This window comes from Homalodisca vitripennis, chromosome 1 (genome assembly GCF_021130785.1).
Source record: "Homalodisca vitripennis isolate AUS2020 chromosome 1, UT_GWSS_2.1, whole genome shotgun sequence".
Classification (NCBI taxonomy): domain Eukaryota; kingdom Metazoa; phylum Arthropoda; class Insecta; order Hemiptera; family Cicadellidae; genus Homalodisca; species Homalodisca vitripennis.
In genome coordinates this window covers 140,956,827-140,979,942 of record NC_060207.1, presented here as the reverse complement: position 1 = coordinate 140,979,942, position 23,116 = coordinate 140,956,827, and the positions used below count along the sequence as shown (strand labels likewise).

The following is a 23,116-nucleotide window of genomic DNA, read 5'->3' as shown; positions in this document are numbered from 1 at the left end:
ATCTTAACGTCACCAACGTTTTAACAAATTTTGTAACAATTTCAGTCCTAACGAGAACTACGTGTCCCAGTAACGTTTAAAAATATATTCCCTACGAGTGATTTAGAAAAAAAAGTCCCTAGTTGTAGGGAATATTAGCATATTAGAATACACTCGCTTGTAGTAGTTGTCATATGGTAATCCTTAGTAAGGAAAAGAATAATCAATATTGTAACAGCACTTCTCTCACTTTCAGTACATGTTTGTGTTAGTTTACTGTTGAAAAATACCGTAAAAGTGTTGTTTTGTTGTATATGGACTATAATAAAACGGTTAATTCATTACAACTACAATAATTTGTAGAGTATGCATTAAAGTTAAATTATAGAAACATGTGAGTATATAGATTACAGAATCTGACAGTAAATAATTAAAATACGTCTTCGGAAAGGTTGAATAGGCTCGAAGTATTTAATAAAGGTGAATCATAAAGACTTGTGTTTATATCGATTACAGACTTCTCGAATAAAATAGATTACAACATCTTCTGGTTTGTTGGATTATTACAGAATATATGTATAAGTGGAGAAGTCATATTAGACAAAATGCCAAATGGAAGTGTAATACAAGATCCTGACAAGATAGGCATGATAATCGCTACAATTATTCTAATAACCTGGATAATCCTCACATACACACAAGCTGTAATGCAAACAGCCAAGTCTTGTAATGCATAACTATAGTATTAAACTGCTTTAAACACAAATCGAGACCGTTACAACAACCCAACTCAGATACAATGGCTTTCGTATCGCTCTTGGCGTGATTTGGCAGTGAAATTAAAATCTGTAGCGAAGACAAGAGGAGCAGAGCGGTTATAGTCAACTTGTTTGGCTAACAGTCAAGACACGCTACGGAGCCGAGTGGACACTAGACTCAACGTAATTGCGTAAATATTGTCCAACTTTAATTAGATAGCAGCGCCATGTTCATTCCACGTTTACTTTGACCATGACATACTAATTCATCAACTACCTTAGGAGAACTTATCGTCAACGTTACAGGTGGTTTCACGAGAACAGTATCCATAGCAAAATTATAGACGAATAATAAATTTCAACTCTAAAATCTCCCGAAGTTATTTCCCAAGTGTTATATACACAGGTCGAAACACAACGTGCCTTTATTTTAGACACTGTGAACTTTTATAAATAGCACAAACCGCACTTTTTAAGCCAGCCAACCCCCTCCTGGCCGAGCCTACATCCCCTCCCCCGCTCTCGTATTATTCATCGATTTTCACCTATTAAAGTTCACATAGCAGCTACTTCTTAGATGTGAAAGTTTTTATTCCACCCATGTAGAGTAGATATCACGCACCCATTACTCAAGTTATTTTCATTAATATTACTGTTGTAGTCTATTTACATTAATTGAATACAATATGTTCATTCCTAGTAACAGTTATTAATTTCATTTAGACAAATGCGTGAATTTGAATAAAGTTATTAAACTTGACTGTTTCTACTTTAGTGTATCTAGTTTTATTTTCACTAGTAAAATGTCCTGCAAAATTAGTTTAACTGTCCCAAGTGTTGTGCCACAAGAAACATCTAATTTGTTATAAATAAAACATTTATACTTTACATTGTTTTTTTTTATTCACAGTTAAAATAATGAAAACCGCAGCGGTTTTGTACTAATAAAGAGGGAATGCGAGAATGGGTGAACGAGCTTCCAGGATTGTGAACATTTGCTAATTTTGAGTTACTTTTATTCTCCCACAATATATTTTTGATGGCAGTTCCTATCGGCTATAATATTATCTGAAATATTTTGTATTACGTTTGTTAATTGGGTGAACAAATGTAAAATTGAAAATATAATTTTTAAACGGTTATATAGACATTTTTATTTAATCACGTTTTAATAATCTAACTGTATTTGTATTAATAAGCAGTGGCCATGGGAGTAGACACGTTCCAGCAAATTACAATGGTACTAATGGATATTTATTGTTTACTAAACTTATATATGAGGCTAATTCGTTTGTAATTAATTTTTTAATTGCAAAGTTTTGGACATATGCTATTAAACATATAAATCTATGGATTTGAGAGGCGTAAACAATACTAAAATATTTATTTTGTTATTTTAATTGTTATAAAAGCAGCGTTGACTTAATTATAATACCAAAACTAACAAAATGATTGTGCAGATGCGCCAACAGATCGCAACATAAATATTTGTTCTGTGATGAAGGACGATATTGTTCAAGGTCTCCGCGATATTGTTACCACATTTCTTGTAGAAAAGTCTTTGAATTCAATGATAAATTCGATTCATCAATAATCGTTGATTTATCGATGTCGAGGATTAAAAAGATTGCCCCCTCTTCATCGCTGGTGTCGTCACGGACAAATAAAAAAAAATATTGTAAACACGACAAAGACTGCGGTAAAACAACCTGCATTAGAAATAACGTTCATTGGCCTTTGCTCCGCAAGTCATTGGCCTTTTTGGTCACCGAGCTTGCGCGCTGAGTCTTTGCGTCGAGGCTCATTCCCTGTCGACTGACTTCTCAATTTAACACGTTTTCATTGGACGGAATCCTCAAAAACTTGAAACAAACATTTATAAATCCACCCCGGATCGACATAATGCAGTGGAGGTCTTACGTCATCTATTACGTGGCAGGGCAGCCATCTTGTTCGACTTCTCATTCCCATAAGGTTTCAGACCTTACATTTACTGTATACTAGAAATCTGCTGGAAATAGACATAACTCTGAAACCTAATCCAAAACAGTGTAATGTAATAAATTCTATAACAGAGCTTTTTGTTATCTTCACAAAACTTTGATGACGAACCACAAAGGGTGCGAAACGGTCGGCCATTACAACAGCTGATCGTAAAGCAAGATATTACTGTATACAATTCATTCAAAACTGTTTGTTGACATTGGCATCCAGTTAGTCTATATCGCGTGACATTGAAAATTACTTAACCTATGTGGTACGAAACGTGAAACTTTAGTTAAATTTATATATTTTGTGTTATACTTTGTCTCTCACACGCAATAACTTGGTCAATTCAAATCATCGACTTTAACGAAGGTTTTGAATAAATTTTTACACCAATGAACATTCTATGAGTATAGAAATGTGTCAAAAAACAGATACGTTAAAAATAAACATTGTTGAAAAATATTCAATGATGTTGCGAAATTATTGAGATACGTATATTCGGTACAAATTTTAAGATAAGTTGTACCAGTTACAAAATTTCACCAATGGTATTTTCAGAAATAGTTTCTGGCATGGCCCCGGTTGTGTAGAGGCTCTGAAGAGGCCGCACGGACCTTGCAGAGGGGATGTCACAGGATGTCAGGGGTCCAGGACAGCGAGGGAAGCTACACTATGCAGTACCTGAGATGCCGGAGGTGCATGGCGAGCGGGTTGCGGCGGTTGCACAACTAGGCGCAATGTCGGGTAGTGGCAGTGGGGTCGCGCTCAGCTGGGTTCTGGGCGAGGGTGCCATGCGCGGCCGCCGCCCTGCCCAGCCACTCTACACCACTCACTCTCACCCGCGCGCTCAATACAATACGACAAACCCTTTTGTTTTCTTGTCTTCGCCCAAGGAATATTGAATTGGCAAAACAACACGGCTCGGGACGTACGTAGTAACATTCTCACATAGAGTCCACAATCGACATCCGTAAACTCTACAAGACCGCTGTTGTAATACACTGATAGCGAAATATCCCGAACTTTGAACAACCTTGACCTCCAACTTTATTCGATGCATTCTTCCACTGAGCGTTTCAGTGATTGGATAGCGATTTAAATAGTATTAAAAGTGTTACAAACTTCGATAGTCTAAGCAAAAAAGATTGTAAATGAGAACTTTCTAAGTGTGTAACACTTAAATGAATCAATGATTAGGAGGAGTTCCTACTTCTATATCAACATTAGCCAAATGTGTCTTTTCCAGCCGCAAAATGTGTTAGTCAAAATATTTAAATATTTACAAATATTTGTTAAAATGATTTCTAAAATAGTCCAAAATTTGAATTTTAGTTGCGATGGCGCATCTACTACTTTTTGCTCACGCAAGAACCGTGCACTGTGTCTTGGCGTGATTTGTTATTCGATGAACTTCTTTGTGTAGTAAATAACACGACTTTAGAGGATTGGACCTGAAGAAGGGAGCAGGTTCCACTTGTCGCAATGCCATTTTTTAGGGTTTTCGTGTAAAACTTAACCATATATACTATCCAGTTAGCTTTTTGATATTCAAGTGATAGTGGAATGTCTGTGGTAAATAAGTTAATACGCTCAGAATGAATAAAAAATCAATATATAACAAGTAAAATCATTCAAGAATTTCTAAATTAGCGATATATGATATTTGGAGATATCGCAGAGTAGCATGTACTTTTATTAATTTGTGCTTTATTTCATAAGCATAATGTTGGCAAGTGTTACATTACATTTTTATAAAAAATGCATTTCAATTCATATAAAAAAATCAAATTGTACTTAACAAAGAAACTATATGCCAAGCAGTATCTCTATTTCTTTAACGTACAAAATTTCTGATCAAACCATGAAACATCAGTAACTAAAATTAATTTAAAAGTTAAAAGAATGCAAAAATCCTGAGTTATTAATTAGGCGAATTGCAAGATAAAATACTTGAAATAGGCTTTGTACAATTACTTTGGTTTTATTTGCACAAGGATAACCTTAAAATACACAAATAATCAAAGAATTTCGCCTAAAAATGACAAATGGTGATGAGCTATTTGAAATTCAAAATTTCAGGATCCGAGATAACAGGGTGTAAAAGTCCGCTACAAATTATATACGTTTATGCAGCAAAATCTAACCATGTAATACATAATAAATCATAAGTTCTAAGCCGCTGACAGTCACCCTTTTGTTACCTATACCGCTTTATTGACTTTTATAAGCCGTCAATATCGAAATAAGGAAGTTTTGATTGAAATTCTTTAGCAATGGCAACCACTGCTCATTCAGTGAAAAGAGGACTTTCTCGCTTCCAGAATACTATGTGTTTAAACTTATATAGTACGAGAAAAAACCTATGTTATGAATGTTTAATCGTTATACTTTTCCAGTAATGTTGATTTTATTCAACCGAATCTTTGAGACAGTTCAAAGTTAACAGCACCATTGTAAACGTAAACAATATGTTTGTACATTATTGAAGCACAAATACCAGAAACATTTCAACAACACTACATCTAAAGTGAGAAAAAAGAATAGACAATATGAACGCTTAACCAGGATCTTACATTCATTTCTAATACGCCTTCGTATTTAATATACCATTTATAAACTACGTGTTACTCAGATTGGAAGAAAATAAAAAAGAATTGCAGCTCGCACCATCTCTTGGCTCCATCTCATCGCTCTCAACCCTCATCTTCCACCCCCAGGAACGACCGCCCCAGACGGTCTGACGTCCAGTATCTATTTATTCTGCTTCAGGACATTTCATTGAATTTTATCGACACTAGACATGATATCACATTAGGATCACAATTCCAAATTCAAAAGCACTTATTGAAGTGTCAGATTACCAATTCAAAACCCTTTCTAAGAATTTAAACTCATCTAATTGGCTGACGTCACAAAACCAGAATTAAGTCTAAAAAATGTTTCAACCTTTGAATAAAGTAAAATATCCTTCCTCTGGAAATCGTGAAAAAGGATTTTGAGATTTTGCAATCAATTCTTTGTGTTAATAACACCTTTCAACCGCTATTGTTCGATTGACCCGCGTAATCTTCATCTTGTGGATTATTCACTGAATCCACCGTAGAATAAAAGGACGTTGAATGCAGAGAATACGGTTTGGTGTAAAAAGAATGCGCTTGAGGCACACAAAAGCAAGTGGAACCTCGGGGAAATCAAAGGCCAACAATACAAGTGATTATAGCGGCGGAGAATAACTCGTAATTATTCAATTCCAATTCAACCCAGCCATTGTAACGAGTCCATGTGATTCCTGGAAACTGCTGATTTCCGGGTGCACGTAACAATTATTAGGACAGATTTTAAATAATCGTCGTGAAGTATAAACTGATGGGTACATAAGTGATATGTTTGGGTAGCTATTGGTTCAGAATTGTATTTTGTATTTGTGATTTCTTTTCTTGTTTCGCGTTTTTTTAATGTGTCTGAAGAAAATATATATATATACCGTATGTTTTTATTGCAGTATTGCAGTTAACAGTAAAAATGGATTAAGATTTATATGGTTTTTTTAAATCGTTATATACACATTAATTTACTTACTACCACCGCATTTAAAAATGGAATAAGTGTACAAATAACTTTAAATATAGTGTGACTGTATAATATTATACAAGCGGAGACCGAGTGCATAAAGCACCCCAAAGGAGGAGCGACAAGTTTATTATGTTTTGTTACACATGCTGGGAAAATGAAATTTATAAAAAATATAAGTCAGGGTTCAATTGCCCAATACGGATATAGTCAATAGTCTGAATTTAAACTTTATTTAATAAATATAAACAAAAACAATAGACCTAATATTTCCGTAAAACAATGTTGAGCATGTAGTTTTTAACTAAAATTGCAACGTTTTGCCCGAAAAATGGTAGTTGATTTTAATTTTAAATAATTTAAAAGCAGCCTAATACACTTACTTAGTAATTATTTAGTTCAACGTTATTACTCAACTTTCGTGTCTATTTAACTTCTTGTAGAAACATCGCCAAACCGCTCCTTAAGGAGGGAATATCGACAGCAAGGCTGAATTCGGTCGGTGAGATCTTTTGCACATAGATTACTTGTTTTTCGTGTACATATACGATAAGAATACAGTAAAACATTAGGACTGAAGTCTCTTTACTGGTGTAGCCTTTTGAATAAACAAATTACTCCTATCATTCGGGAAAATAACTGCTATTAAAAGTTAATTTTAATGTTGACTGTTATTTAAAATTAACACTAAATATGTGGATCAGACTAAGATTTATATACAAACAATTTACAAAATAATTACATGATGGCCTACTAACAACATTGATCCTAAAATCTCACTCTTGGTGAATCATAAATGGGTACTGTTGTGTACATCATCTGTAGTTTTATAGTTAAGTTAGCTCTCTAGCACCAACCGTTGCCAGCTTAGAATATGCGAAACTTAAAACGGATTATTTACCACCGTCACGCTGATTAGAAATAATGGCAACAATTACACGTGCTTTAACGCTTAATAACAGCCTTCACGCTGTTCCAAGAAGACATGTAATTGTCCTCGGTGGATTCGGTTTTAAAAATTACAAATTTACATCTCATAACAAAAATTAATTAGAATAAAAACACATGAGTACATTACAAACCTGACAGGCCACAGACGCGTTCTGCCCCGGCAGGTACTCGACTGGACGTAACTGGTTCTGTTATGTTATCACTGATAAAACAGCTGGTCAAGAGCCGTTCGCCCCGATCTACACGGGAGGAGGCCGCTAAACAAGCGGTCTGAGTTGTTTTTATTCAATTCAAATTCGCCTCCCTCGTCCCTTTGGAATGCTTTATAAATACCATACTCCTCTCCTGTAGTACTAAATCTTCTTCCTTTTTCCCGTCCACGAACCTTCCACGGTGTAATAATCGTTATTTAAATATTGAACAATTTGTTAGATTTCCCGATCTTACTCAGGACAACAAGGCGATGATCCTCGTATATAGTATAAACGGCCAATCATGTCAATAAACGCTACAAAAAGCATAAAATATTCCTGTTATAATCGAGTTCAAAAAGACACACATCTAAAATTTCAATTACATTAAAACAAACAAACGATTGGTGTACACATAAAATATTATTTTAAAACAAAAAAGTACCATAAATAAATAAAATTGCAATAATTTCAAGAGTTTTTCAGTACAACTGCTTTTCAGAACAACGTATGTCTTATAACTAAATAACAAATGAACTAAAATTAATATTAAATAAATACTTAAAACTAAATTAACAAGGACGTACTGTAGCATAATTTCTAAAACTTACGATCCTGTTATCTTCACAACCTGTAGCTTAGTTATGAAACCTAATAGAATATACATATTTCACAAATCGTCGTATATTCTACAAAACTGCAAAAAACACTAAGCTTTAAAAGATCGAAATGCAAACTAGATTGCATTAGTAATCAAACTTAATGTTGCAAAACTTTATTTAACTATTATAGTTCAAAATACTGTCTATCCTACTTCACCTACGCAGCAGGTGTCCTGGGAAGTTCATTATACAACTTCGGGCCCAAGTAAGATAAGGTTTCTTACAAAATTCCCGCCTTACTCTAGTCAACTGAAGCAGCCTGTCCGGACGGGTACTTGCAGGGAAACTTCCCCCGGTATGTGACCCTCTCGCGTAGGTACTCTGACTCTCCACACAGTTTCCATATTAGCAGTAATATTCGTTAGGAAGACACATGCACATATGTTCTCCAGATGAACAACACTAATAGCGGTATTTTGGATTTTTGATTCTTAATACGTCTGTGTGATGTTTTTTCACTGGCTGTGTAACAATAGTAAAATACTGATAAAATCAGTGGCTGTATTAACTGCAGCCTGGCGGCCTCTGGTAACAAATCTCTAAATCTGTTAAGCCCTCTTAATCTCCTCAACGCACGCTGAATGACGCGGGTAACGTGGTCAGAGTAAGTGAGCTCGCCATCCAGCACGACCACTGAGAGTCTTCACCTGTTGACACACAGTGAGGTAAAACCTCGGTTCCTTGGCAGAAACATTACAAATTAACGGTGAATCTACTTCTATTGTCCATTTTACCCATAGCATGCGTCTCTTAACGAGATAAGCCGGTGACCCCACTAAATCCTTGGCACACATTCATTTAATATAGCATTAGTTTCTTCAATTTTCAACCTGCGTTTCTCCTACCTCTGTTTGTCTTTAAGTTACGCGATTTATCTGAATACTGTAGTTCCTTAAAATCGTTTTACAAAGTCGTGTCTGATATCTTTGGGTACACTAAAAATGATAATTAAAAACCGATTAGAAAAATAATACTTATTTCTATACTGTAATTAAACAAAGCTTCATACAAAAGTTATTATTTTAAAAGTTTCTTTATACTCGTATTAAATGAAGGTTACGGTTGGCTTCCTACGTGTCCCGGCTTATATTATGCTACATTTTTGTTACATATACTCCATTGCATATCCAATAAATAAACGTTCGTGTTGTTAAAGAATCAACGGACGTTTCTTTAGCTGAAAGGAACAAGAAAGGCAATGAAATTGAGAGTTTGTGGAGCAAATGATCAATTACAGATGAAGAGTATTTAAATAGCTTATACACTTAATGTCACGATATTTGATGGCAAAATTTGCAACTCATTAATCGATACTACTTACACCTATAGATATTACATTTGTGAGACTCGTTCAAAAGGACTGTCTAGATAAAATACCAGTAAAATAAGTTAATTCATTAAGCCACGAATTTGGCTTATCTGTATTGCACTGTTGGATTAAATGCACTGAGTGCCTCCTCCGTGTTCGTCATTGACCCCCAATTAGAAAATTAAAGGTGTTTATCTAAAGAGATAATTCAGAGATCGAACATGGTTGATTTTGGATTGGCAGGAGCCAGAGTTGGGGAACTCTTACCTGACGGGCAGTACACAGATAAGCGGGTTTTCTAGTACTCTTAATTTGATTTCAGAAAAACTGGCGTTACTGCAGAGTTACTTACCAGCGTCTACACAGTTTCGCTAACAATTTGTGGTTTTTACATAAAATCAGTAAGTATTCGTCAGTAACTAATATGACGAATAACATAACGACTGTTGAAATCTTAGTAGAATTATCGCAGTAGAATCGTACAGAATTAAACCCGTACCACTGCAGTAGTATCATTGCGTCGCAAGTAGCTGTGACGACTAACAGAACTACTTTAGAAAGGTTGGAAGTATTATCACAGTAGTATCGTACAGAATTAAACCCGTACCACTGCAGTAGTATCATTGCGTCGCAAGTAGCTGTGACGACTAACAGAACTACTTTAGAAAGGTTGGAAGTATTATCACAGTAGTATCGTACAGAATTAAAACCGTACCACTGCAGTAGTATCATTGCGTCGCAAGTAGCTGTGACGACTAACAGAACTACTTTAGAAAGGTTGGAAGTATTATCACAGTAGTATCGTACAGAATTAAACCCGTACCACTGCAGTAGTATCATTGCGTCGCAAGTAGCTGTGACGACTAACAGAACTACTTTAGAAAGGTTGGAAGTATTATCACAGTAGTATCGTACAGAATTAAACCCGTACCACTGCAGTAGTATCATTGCGTCGCAAGTAGCTGTGACGACTAACAGAACTACTTTAGAAAGGTTGGAAGTATTATCACAGTAGTATCGTACAGAATTAAACCCGTACCACTGCAGTAGTATCATTGCGTCGCAAGTAGCTGTGACGACTAACAGAACTACTTTAGAAAGGTTGGAAAGTATTATCACAGTAGTATCGTACAGAATTAAACCCGTACCACTGCAGTAGTATCATTGCGTCGCAAGTAGCTGTGACGACTAACAGAACTACTTTAGAAAGGTTGGAAGTATTATCACAGTAGTATCGTACAGAATTAAAACCCGTACCACTGCAGTAGTATCATTGCGTCGCAAGTAGCTGTGACGACTAACAGAACTACTTTAGAAAGGTTGGAAGTATTATCACAGTAGTATCGTACAGAATTAAACCCGTACCACTGCAGTAGTATCATTGCGTCGCAAGTAGCTGTGACGACTAACAGAACTACTTTAGAAAGGTTGGAAGTATTATCACAGTAGTATCGTACAGAATTAAACCCGTACCACTGCAGTAGTATCATTGCGTCGCAAGTAGCTGTGACGACTAACAGAACTACTTTAGAAAGGTTGGAAGTATTATCACAGTAGTATCGTACAGAATGAAGACACGTACCACTGGACTAGCATCACTGCGTCGCTAGTAGCCGTGAGGACTAACATAAGGGCTTTAATAAGGTTGTTAGTAATATCACAGTAGTAACGTACAGAATGAAGGCACGTACCACTGGACTAGCATCACTGCGTCGCTAGTAGCCGTGGGGACTAACATAAGGGCTTTAGTAAGGTTGGAAGGTTGGAAGTAATATCACAGTATTATCGTACAGAATGAAGGCACGTACCACTGGACTAGCATCACTGCGTCGCTAGTAGCCGTGAGGACTAACATAACGACTGTTGAAATCTTAGTAGAATTATCGCAGTAGAATCGTACAGAATTAAACCCGTACCACTGCAGTAGTATCATTGCGTCGCAAGTAGCTGTGACGACTAACAGAACTACTTTAGAAAGGTTGGAAGTATTATCGCAGTAGAATCGTACAGAATTAAACCAGTACCACTGCAGTAGTATCATTGCGTCGCAAGTAGCTGTGACGACTAACAGAACTACTTTAGAAAGGTTGGAAGTATTATCACAGTAGTATCGTACAGAATTAAACCCGTACCACTGCAGTAGTATCATTGCGTCGCAAGTAGCTGTGACGACTAACAGAACTACTTTAGAAAGGTTGAAAGTATTATCACAGTAGTATCGTACAGAATTAAACCCGTACCACTGCAGTAGTATCATTGCGTCGCAAGTAGCTGTGACGACTAACAGAACTACTTTAGAAAGGTTGTTAGTATTATCACAGTAGTATCGTACAGAATGAAGACACGTACCACTGGACTAGCATCACTGCGTCGCTAGTAGCCGTGAGGACTAACATAAGGGCTTTAATAAGGTTGTTAGTAATATCACAGTAGTAACGTAAAGAATGAAGGCACGTACCACTGGACTAGCATCACTGCGTCGCTAGTAGCCGTGAGGACTAACATAAGGGCTTTAGTAAGGTTGGAAGTAATATCACAGTAGTATCGTACAGAATGAAGGCCCGTACCACTGGACTAGCATCACTGCGTCGCTAGTTGCCGTGAGGACTAACATAAGGGCTTTAGTAAGGTTGGAAGTAATATCACAGTATTATCGTACAGAATGAAGGCCCGTACCACTGGACTAGCATCACTGCGTCGCTAGTAGCCGTGAGGACTAACATAAGGGCTTTAGTAAGGTTGGCAGTATTGTCACAGTAGTATCGTACAGAATGAAGGCACGTACCACTGGACTAGCATCACTGCGTCGCTAGTAGCCGTGAGGACTAACATAAGGGCTTTAGTAAGGTTGGAAGTAATATCACAGTAGTATCGTACAGAATGAAGGCCCGTACCACTGGACTAGCATCACTGCGTCGCTAGTTGCCGTGAGGACTAACATAAGGGCTTTAGTAAGGTTGGAAGGTTGGATGTAATATCACAGTATTATCGTACAGAATGACGGCACGTACCACTGGACTAGCATCACTGCGTCGCTAGTAGCCGTGAGGACTAACATAAGGGCTTTAGTAAGGTTGGCAGTATTGTCACAGTAGTATCGTACAGAATGAAGGCACGTACTACTGGACTAGCATCACTGCGTCGCTAGTAGCCGTGAGGACTAACATAAGGGCTTTAGTAAGGTTGGAAGTAATATCACAGTAGTATCGTACAGAATGAAGGCCCGTACCACTGGACTACCACCACTGCGTCGCTAGTTGCCGTGGCGATTGACTTATCGGCGTTACACGTGTTGGTAGTATTATCGCAGTAGTATCGGATACAGAAGTAATGCGCGGTTCCCTCCAGTAGTACTGTCTTTTCACTTAGTAATCATACCCGACCCTGACACATCGCTCCTACACTTGTTGGTAATCTATCTTCTATAAGATTACAATATTCTAATTAAAGTTGCATTGGAACACGAAATGAAGTAATATCAGTAAGAAAATCAGTACTGTTATAATTCCATGTCATGGCACTTGTTGATTACGGTTTATCAAATATCAAGTAGCATAGCTTACTAGTATTTTACCGCTACTAGGCCGTTACCACCAGTTAAATGTTTTTTCTTCGTGACAAAACTGCTAGGTGCCATTGCATACATAGTTTGTAAAAAATAATAGACAAATTTTTGTATTTCAGATATTATTTTTAATTTGTAATTATTAAGATGGGCTTGTAAGTTTTATTTTGTCATTAAAATGCAGTTTTTAATAATTTTGCAGATTAAGGGTTTTGGGCCTCGGAATGCACGAAGAGCGAGTACTTAGAGATATTTTATTATGTAAAACATCTCTACAAATTCCATATGTGTGAAGCCGGTATTTTAGCAAAAAAAGCCAACGTCACATAATATGCAGGATTTTGATATATATATATATATATATATATATATATATATATATATATATATATCTATGAAAGTTAAAACAATGGCTATGATTCATACGGCCAAGCCGAAGCACAAGAAGCGCAGAGTTTAGAGTGGTTTGTGTAACTTTAGGGCAAAGTTCAGCAGTTTGGGGAGGGTGGGGGGGGAGCTTAGCTGGGAGCTAGAAGCACGAAATATTAACCATGCATTCTCTAATTCCTACATATGCCTCAAGGACAAGCTAATATCGCTTATATCACAGGTACAATAATGTCATATCGGTACCTATATGATACATATTTCAATAAAAAACCTTATAAATATACAGCATGGGGAAACAAATTACATTGCATAATGAATTCGAAGTAACACAAATTTAGAATAAATAGCAGATACCAGTAGATGTGTATTACAAAAGTAATAATATTGAAATTAATTTAATTTTATAGTGCTATAAACAGAAAACACTGAGAACAAGATATCCACAACCCCGTGGCGTTGTATTGTTCTCACGTCACTCTAATCAATAAATGGAGTTCGCCACGTAGTTACAGCATAGCCACGTTTCTAACAGCGTAAAATTGGCGGACTTGCTAAGATTTTAGTCCATAGATGATGGGCTTCTTGCAAGAGAATAATCAAGTCCATCACGATTTACACACAGTTGACACACCCTTCCTTGATTCCAAAGACTCACATTTATGGTTATTATTATGTATATATCTAAATGGACACATTAAAAGACCATTACCGGACTTTTACATTGTTTTAAATTGCATTCGGGTACATACGTGAGAAAATAGACATACCGCTGCTAGCTGTAGTCTTCATTAAATGGACCTTAACTTGTGATACGCCGTCTTCTCCCACTAAAAATCTTCCCAGTGACACAGGCTTAGATCTGGTAAAGAACAGAGCCTTTTTATTTTTCAACGATATCTCTTCCTTATTCTTCACAATACTCAATACCATTGTGGAGGCGTTTAGTCACTTCGACTTTTGACTATTTGAGGTTCCAACAGCCTCTCCTGAGCACAGTGGACCACGAAGCAGGTTCATAACTTGTCACGTCCTTTAACCGGCGCATCTAAGGGTATTTGGATTACACATACACCATTCAAGCCGACTACGGTTCCTGATAGACCTTCTATAGATATTTCATGGAAGGATGAACAGTTGAAGAATCGAAAAGAACAACTGGAGGAGTGAGCCGATCTCCTTCAGCTCACTAACTAGATCTTTGGATCAGTGTTTCCTTTATTATGTCTTACAACATCGAATCGCATTTTCTTAAACTCCTATCAATAACATCAGAACCCATAGAATGCTGCTGGGATTTTCAATCAGTCCACCAACTGAAGTACCACGGGTTGGAGTTTCGTCGTTCTCATACTACAGAGCACTTATTTAATTTGTTAATGTGTTAGCGTACTGTGTGTGAAAAATGCATTTTTTGATCATTCACAGAAATAAAGATATAACGTATTAATTTGAAGTTACAAAATATAATTTGGCTTATTATTATTTCAGAGAATCACAATAATCCATTTCACCATAAAGTGACATAGGACCACAGTTCCAACATCAATAAAGCGTGCGTCACATGATCCAATTGTGTCACGTTGGTGCCATTAATTTCACCAATTAGACCGTGGTTTTACACCGTGTGTCTGTATATAGGAAGTGCATGATGACTCAGAGTTGCATAATCAGGTGTTATGCATCACATCGTAGCTTGCACAACGGCGCAACGCGAGGCCTCAAAGGGCTTCCACTATGCGGTCGCTTTCGCATTCAGCTCGCGTGCTTTTCATAAATAACACGATCAAATAGTGTCCGAATGTATACATTTATTTCATTAAGGTTAAACTGTGTATTTAATTTGGCATCTACCAAAATGCTTTCACAAGAGTACATTTTCCTGTCTAGCATTATTTCGGGTTTTTTTAAATCTGGCTTGTGAAAATAAAGGTCCATTTAAATATATAACGACTACGTGCAAGCAGTACGCGTGTGAACACAGTTATTGTAACAAACAACCTGTCGAGTTTGGTAAAAAATATTTAAATATATAACAACTACGTGCAAGCAGTACGCGTGTGAACACAGTTATTGTAACAAACAACCTGTCGAGTTTGGTAAAAAATATTTAAATATATAACAACTACGTGCAAGCAGTACGCGTGTGAACACAGTTATTGTAACAAACAACCTGTCGAGTTTGGTAAAAAATATTTAAATATATAACAACTACGTGCAAGCAGTACGCGTGTGAACACAGTTATTGTAACAAACAACCTGTCGAGTTTGGTAAAAAATATTTAAATATATAACAACTACGTGCAAGCAGTACGCGTGTGAACACAGTTATTGTAACAAACAACCTGTCGAGTTTGGTAAAAAATATTTAAATCGTTTTTAAGATGGTTCGGTATCGATATACAGTAGGAAATATTTTGTCGCCAATTCAGACCACAGAATAAAGGAAAATCAGCTCAGTGAAATTCAGCAGCATAAATGTGTTTATAATTTTACACAATTTAGTATTGGGAGAGTTATTAAAAGAGCTTCCAAGATATTCCAATTTGAACCTCGCGCCAATACATCACCTCCACAAATGCCACTATGTACCCAACATTTTTCAAAAATCTTCGGCCTGAATACTAAATACTCTAATAATGCATCAAATTAAATTTGTTCTCTGCGTAATTCAGAATAGAGTAAATTGAATAATAAATAATGAGTTAAACTGTTTGGTCGCCGCCCTTTATCATTTTACTTTGAGACATGAAAACGCTTTTTTTATTGTCCTTTGAGTAATTGTAGACATTTTAAGTGGGACTATCTCGAAATCAAGTACAGGGAATATCAGTTGAAGATAAGGATAAGACTGAAGTATGACTGAAGAAATTAATTAAAACATTATATTAAACAAATATTACTTTTCATAGGAAATGTTTCATTTTTAATTAACAGTTAAATATCTCAAATATCAAGTTAAATGCACAAGCACAATGAAGGGTACTTGTTAATACTAATACTCATATTAATACTTCTATAAGCCACCGTCGTCTGTTGTGCCTGTGAATACTCAGGAACTGATGATATTTCCAATATTCAAACTTCAGGAAAGTTATCTTAAAGGGTTCTGACCAAAATGTTTAAAATAGTTTTTACTATTCCCCGCCAGAAACCCGAACGACCGCGCGCAGTTCTGCAGCGCTTGTGTAACGAGCAAGGCAGTTTACTCTATTACTAACGAAAGTCTACATCCCACTCCAACCCCATTGTGCCGTGCCTGCTGAGTAATGTTACTGTCCGTTACGAAAGTCTGTTAGACCAAATAGTGTTATTGTCACACGTCCTTTTCATCATAAATCCTCTCACTTCACTCTTTCGTGGCCTCAAACATGACCGTCATCGTTATGTACAGCAAAAAAGTCACCGATAATCTGTAGGGTTACGTGGCTATACCGACGCTCAAATTGTAGCCTTTAAATAAGAGCATCCCTGCAGTTAAGTCGGTGATGGTCACTAGGAGAATTATCTGCCTCGTATGTTATGAATCTGAACCAGCAGCCCGTTTCGATGACAGGGGTGTGATCAGAAATCGTAAGAAGTTTAAGCATTCACGTCAACGATGATCATTAGGAGAAGCCCTCCATCCTGTACTCCTACAAACGTAAGCTCTTCAAATAGGACATCACTAAAAATCCTTAATGAGTTGGACTGCCACATACCGTCCTAGAGGTCGGTGATATCAATAATTAAAATTAAAAAAAACTGTATACTCCTAAATTCCCTCAATTAAAGTAATTGCACATGTTATTAGTTTATACCCTGTCCAGAGGTCCTGATACCTCACCAACCCAAGCGCTCCCACACGCGCAATCACTGCCCCGATATTTCCAGGTCGGGATATCCTACGATTCATTGACTGTGTTACCAATGCCTATTGAACAATTTTGATCATTCTCATAAGTTAATTGGTATAAGTGATTTTCATACCAAGTATTTTTGAGATGTAAAGCTAAAATGTATGAATGAAGTGCATGTGCTTGCTTATAATAATTACAAGACGTACTGAAATTAAAAAATCCTTTCTAAACTTCATCTAAAGTTCATAATAATATACGATCATTGATATCTAATTACAGATAATAATATGTAAAGAGTTTCATCTTTTAAATGCCTATAACGAAATGCCTATAGAGAGAGCTACCGACTCGTTAAAACAAATGTAACCTAAAGATTGTTTATATTCTACATAACAAAACAAAGGCGTGAATCCCAAACAAAATTCAATGTTAAAGCGTTTTCCGTCTTTTCAATTTAGTCCATTGAGTTACTCAACAAGTTTCTTTCAGTTTTTAAAAATTTTGCGAGCATTTCAAAACCGACATGCAAGAATGACTTTTATTATAGCTTCAAATGTTAAAACCGATTTAATATCGATTTACAAATGATCGAATTAGAAAAGTATAAACGTAGGGAACGTGATTATGGACGTAGAGTATCGGTAGACTGTAGGAGGAACACGCGCCGCAGGCCGGGGCCGAGACTGCCGCAGCATGAATGGTTAACGCCGCTGTTGGATATTGATCTGGGAGCTCTGCGGCGCGGCGCGGCGTCAGCGCCCTCGCATTTCCCAACATTCGATGTCACACGAAATTTTTAATAATTTAGTAATTAAATTTTGAAATGAACCCTTACAGTTGCTTGAATTACAAGTCCTGTTTAGAACAGTAACAAAAACCTGCAAGAATCTGAACTGGATTTAAGAACTTCAATCAGCCAGTTCCCAACTAATTTCGCTTTCTAATATTCAGTAAGTGATTCTTGATTAAATACTAATTTATTTCTACAATTTAAAAACTGAAAACTGCTGTAACATTTTACAGCATTCGGGAAGTATACTGAAATACAAAAGCTTTTTTTTTTAAAAAAAAAAAAAAAAAACAAGTTAAAAAAACTGTAATCAGAATCATTGGTTGAACACAAAAATATAGACCAATTTTACTGAAATCATAAAAATTGCCGTAAAGGACTATCACTATTCGTCTCTAGGGTCAGTAGCGCTGATGTGATAAGAGTACCCAAACGAGCTACTAGATGTAACCTGCGGTATCACAATTCATGGAATCTGTTAGCATCAAACAGCTGATCACATCTAACAAAACTTCAATACACGAAATTTGTTTGTACCAATATATTTCTTATGAGAATACTTCCCGGCGGAGCAAGTACTTTTTGTGATTCAATGTTTGTTGAAATTATATATATATATATATATATATATATATATATATATATATATATATATATATATATCAATAGCGCCACATGAAATGCTGAAATAGCAATTACCAATTACAGCAAAACATATAAGATGTAATGCAGTGTAATTAAATTCCTGTTGAACAAAATGAAAGGTGTCGAAGTAACAGCATCCAGGGCCCGTTAGGGGAATTAGTCACAAAGTTGCCTCATCGTTTTTATTGGTTTAAGTGTTCAGCTATATCCTACGTATTATCCTTCTTCTAAAGAAAAGATTAGTCAGTTCTTAAATCGCTTTGAGGCTGTGTTTTACTTCTGGCTGACCGTAAGAAGTAAAACACTACTTTAATGTGGAAAATTAACAAAAAAAGAATACACATATTTAAATGTTTTTATATTGCATAATTTGTGTTCAAGGAATATAACTTTATAGGTACGAATACAATAATATGGTTTGGCAATATCTTTTTTGTTTAACTTGTACAAATATTAAAAAATTGTCTTTAACGATACTGATCACTAGTAAGAATCAATAGCTACAGTGAATTTTGTACTAATCTGTGCGTTACTCGTAAAGTAGAGAGTTCATGAACATTCAATGTATGTATGATTACAGTAAAAATTCAAGAAACTACTTGCCTCGTTAGGACTCGCAAATGGATCTATTACATACCAATTAGCCCTAACGTTTAGAGTGTTACTGATTTTTTATTTGATTATCTCCTTCACAAATAAGGAGAAAAAATATAAATCTCGTTTGGGATTAATTTTAGGTCAAGGAAATCCCCTGAACATATCCAAACCCTTTCAGTAAAGTGTTACGATTAGGGTCACAAGAGGCAGATTCTTTGAAATCTAACTAATCTTATGCCGAATAATGTTATATTATATATGAGTAGAGGTAAGACATTACAATGTGTTAATAAAAACACTACTTTTTTCCAAATTGTTTATTTTTTCGACGAGGCCTTTCGAAACCAAAAGTTTCATCTTCAGGCAACTCTACAAATAAATATTTACACATTGTTTGTTACAATTAATATTAAAATAACATATGGTGTAAAAATGTAAATACAAAAATTTTGTGAAATATTTCAGCCAGTATGAAAAATTAGATTTGACTAGAGTTTAATTTTTTAATAAATTAAGAAGAAAGAAGATTGGAATTTTCAATAGGGCCCTCTTCATTGTTCATAAGTTTTTCTTTATTTCTGTTTATGTATAGTGTTTCCCAAGCATTCAAGTTCATTGGTTTTGTTATTTCTTTTATTAATTTTAGATTTTTAATCGATGTTTTGTGTCCTGATTCAATGCAATGCTTGGCTACAGCAGATTTGTCAACTCTTCCATATTTTGTGTGTGATAAATGCTCTTTAAATCGTGTTTTTATTGTTCTTTTTATTTTATAAAGGCCTCGTCCAAAAAAATAAACAATTTGGAAAAAAGTAGTGTTTTTATTAACATTTAGTAATATTTAAAGAATTTTCCAATTGCTCAAAGAGTCTACAATTACAATGTGTGTTTTACAACACTGAGATTATGGAACATTCTTGTCTTCGTAAAGCATGACAATGAGCGCGAATGATATCTACGGACTTGACAATATCTAAGGTCGACTGAACCTTACAAATGCCATACGTTAACTCAGTGAAACAAAACTTTCGGCTTCACAGAGGCTTCTTAAACCCGTGTCGCCGTCCGTATATTTGGTCCTTCTTAAACCCGTGCCACTGTCCGAAAGTTTGAACCTTCTTAAACCCGTGTCGATATCCGCGAGTGTAGGCCTTCTTAAACCCATGTCCGTGGCCTTCTTAAACTGGTGTCACTGTCCGAAAGTTTGGGCGTTCTTAAATCCGTGCCACTGTCCGAAAGTTTAAACCTTCTTAAACCCTTGTCGAAATCCGTAAGTTTGAGCCTTCTTAAACCCTTGTCGAAATCCGAGAGTTTGAGCCTTCTTAAACCCTTGTCGAAATCCGTGAGTTTGAGCCTTCTTAAACCCATATCAGTGTCCGAAAGTCTGAACCTTCTTAAACTCGTGTCACTGTCCGAAAGTTTGAACCTTCTTAAACCCGTGTCGATATCCGTGAGTTTGAGCCTTCTTAAACCCATGTCAGTGTCCGAAAGTCTAAACCTTCTTTAACTGGTGTCACTGTCCGAAAGTTTGGGCGTTTTAAATCCGTGCCACTGTCCGAAAGTTTAACCTTCTTAAACCCACATCAGTGTCCGAAAGTCTAAACCTTCTTTAAACTGGTGTCACTGTCCGAAAGTTTGGGCCTTTTAAATCCGTGCCACTGTCCGAAAGTTTGAACCTTCTTAAACCCTTGTCGAAATCCGTGAGTTTGAGCCTTCTTAAACCCTTGTCGAAATCCGTAAGTTTGAGCCTTATTAAACCCATATCAGTGTCCGAAAGTCTGAACCTTCTTAAACTCGTGTCACTGTCCGAAAGTTTGAACCTTCTTAAACCCGTGTCGATATCCGTGAATTTGAGCCTTCTTAAACCCATGTCAGTGTCCGAAAGTCTGAACCCTCCTAAACTGGTGTCACTGTCCGAAACTTTGGGCGTTTTAAATCCGCGCCACTATCCGAAAGTTTGAACCTTCTTAAACCCATGTCAGTGTCCGAAAGTCTGAACCTTCTTAAACTCGTGTCACTGTCCGAAAGTTTGAACCTTCTTAAACCCGTGTCGATATCCGTGAGTTTGAGCCTTCTTAAACCCATATTAGTGTCCGAAAGTCTAAACCTTCTTAAACTCGTGTCACTGTCCGAAAGTTTGAACCTTCTTAAACCCGTGTCGATATCCGTGAGTTTGAGCCTTCTTAAACCCATATCAGTGTCCGAAAGTCTAAACCTTCTTAAACTGGTGTCACTGTCCGAAAGTTTGGGCGTTCTTAAATCCGTGCCACTGTCCGAAAGTTTGAAACCTTCTTAAGCCCTTGTCGAAATCCGTGAGTTTGAGCCTTCTTAAACCCATATCAGTGTCCGAAAGTCTAAACCTTCTTAAACTGGTGTCACTGTCCGAAAGTTTGGGCGTTCTTAAATCCGTGCCACTGTCCGAAAGTTTGAACCTTCTTAAACCCGTGTCGATATCCGTGAGTTTGAGCCTTCTTAAACCCATGTCAGTGTCCGAAAGTCTAAACCTTCTTTAACTGGTGTCACTGTCCGAAAGTTTGGGCGTTCTTAAACTCGTGTCAATATCCATAACTCAACCCTCCTTAAACCCATATCCGTAATTTAACCCTTCTAAACCCATGTCAGTGTCCGTAAAGTTTGACCCTTCTTAAACCCGTGATATTATCCGTAAGTTTGACGCGTCTTAAACCCGTGTCATTGTCAGTAAATTTGTGTTTTTATTCTTTTAGTGGAAGGAGATTAGGCTTCAAAACTAGTTATTAGTTCAGCCGCAACAACAGGTAAGTGGCTGGAAACATTTTAGATTTGAATTGGATTTATAAAGAACCGGATGTACGTGTGGCCATTTTGACTTCCATCTCACAAGAATAATGTTAAACTTCTTTTCTTTCATCATTATATTCGTGGTGCTGAAAACAACTCATTTCTAAAGTATATTTGATAAACATACAAACGGGTTTTGAATTCTTCTTAGAAACAACAAAAAATGTCAACAGCATTTGGTTAAATATATACTCTTTTAAAACTAGTTATCTTACAAAATTATGTGACAGAAAGTAGGGGAGAAAATTGTTAAAGTTTTAACATTGTTGTTGTAGGCCACAATTCAAGATCGGTACAGTATTTATAACATGGAGGGGAGGATTATAATATGTCACCTTTTTAGATAAAAATATTTATGAAAATCTGAATCAATGTCCACGAAAGACCCTTTAAAGACGAACTTCACTTTTATTTGGAGAACTGCTAGAATAAATCGACTGACTGAGGCCATAACTTCACTTTTGATGAATTGATCCAACTATTAGTATTTATGTCTCGAGGTTGATCATTACCAATACCAGAAAGCCAACTAAAAGCATTTTGGTGCCTACTTGCTAAAACTACATTTTTACCAAAAAATAAAACCCAACGCCTTGCAGCAGTTAGGTGACCTTGCAGCAAAGCAATGGTAATCGTTAACAACTAGTACAGGACTTGGCCACCGACCGTGGCAGCGCTAGTGTCGCTCTGCATCTTCAATTAGGTAGACAAAGAAACTATTATTCATTCAACAGTATAATTTATTTAGAGTTATTTGACTCAGTTTCCTAGCTTGAATTGTATTTATAAACTATTATAATTTTTTTGTTAATTGAAAACGAAATTTACAGGATACAAATTCTTTTCAACAGCAGTACAACCGAGAATATGTTTATAACCAAGTAAACAAGTAATTATGTGGGTATATACGAAATAAAATTACTAAATCTACTACTACTAAAATACATGCAATACAATCTTCGTATTGAAAAGAGATTCTTATAACTATTGTAATAAATTTAGTCATATCTAAGAAGGGTTAATGTCAATTACAACCTTACTTAAATAACAATAACAAATACTTC

General features: G+C 36.2%; 1 protein-coding gene across 5 annotated transcripts in view; it reads right to left on the bottom strand.

Moving 5' to 3' along the window:
* The window catches only part of LOC124372424 (DNA-directed RNA polymerases I, II, and III subunit RPABC3), a 218,726-nt gene that overhangs the window by 145,469 nt on the left and 50,141 nt on the right, over nucleotides 1-23,116 (bottom strand). The window contains exon 1 of one of the 5 annotated variants that reach the window (XM_046830842.1): nucleotides 7,379-7,432. The exons of 3 other annotated variants lie outside the window; for them this stretch is intronic. Coding sequence is in view for 1 of the 2 variants with exons in the window: in XM_046830826.1 (XP_046686782.1) it covers nucleotides 3,408-3,519 (112 nt within the window). In the remaining variant the exon portion in view is untranslated. Of the gene's footprint in view, nucleotides 1-3,407; nucleotides 3,535-7,378; nucleotides 7,433-23,116 lie in introns of those variants that run through there. One more of the 5 variants, XM_046830826.1, reaches the window with a different exon arrangement.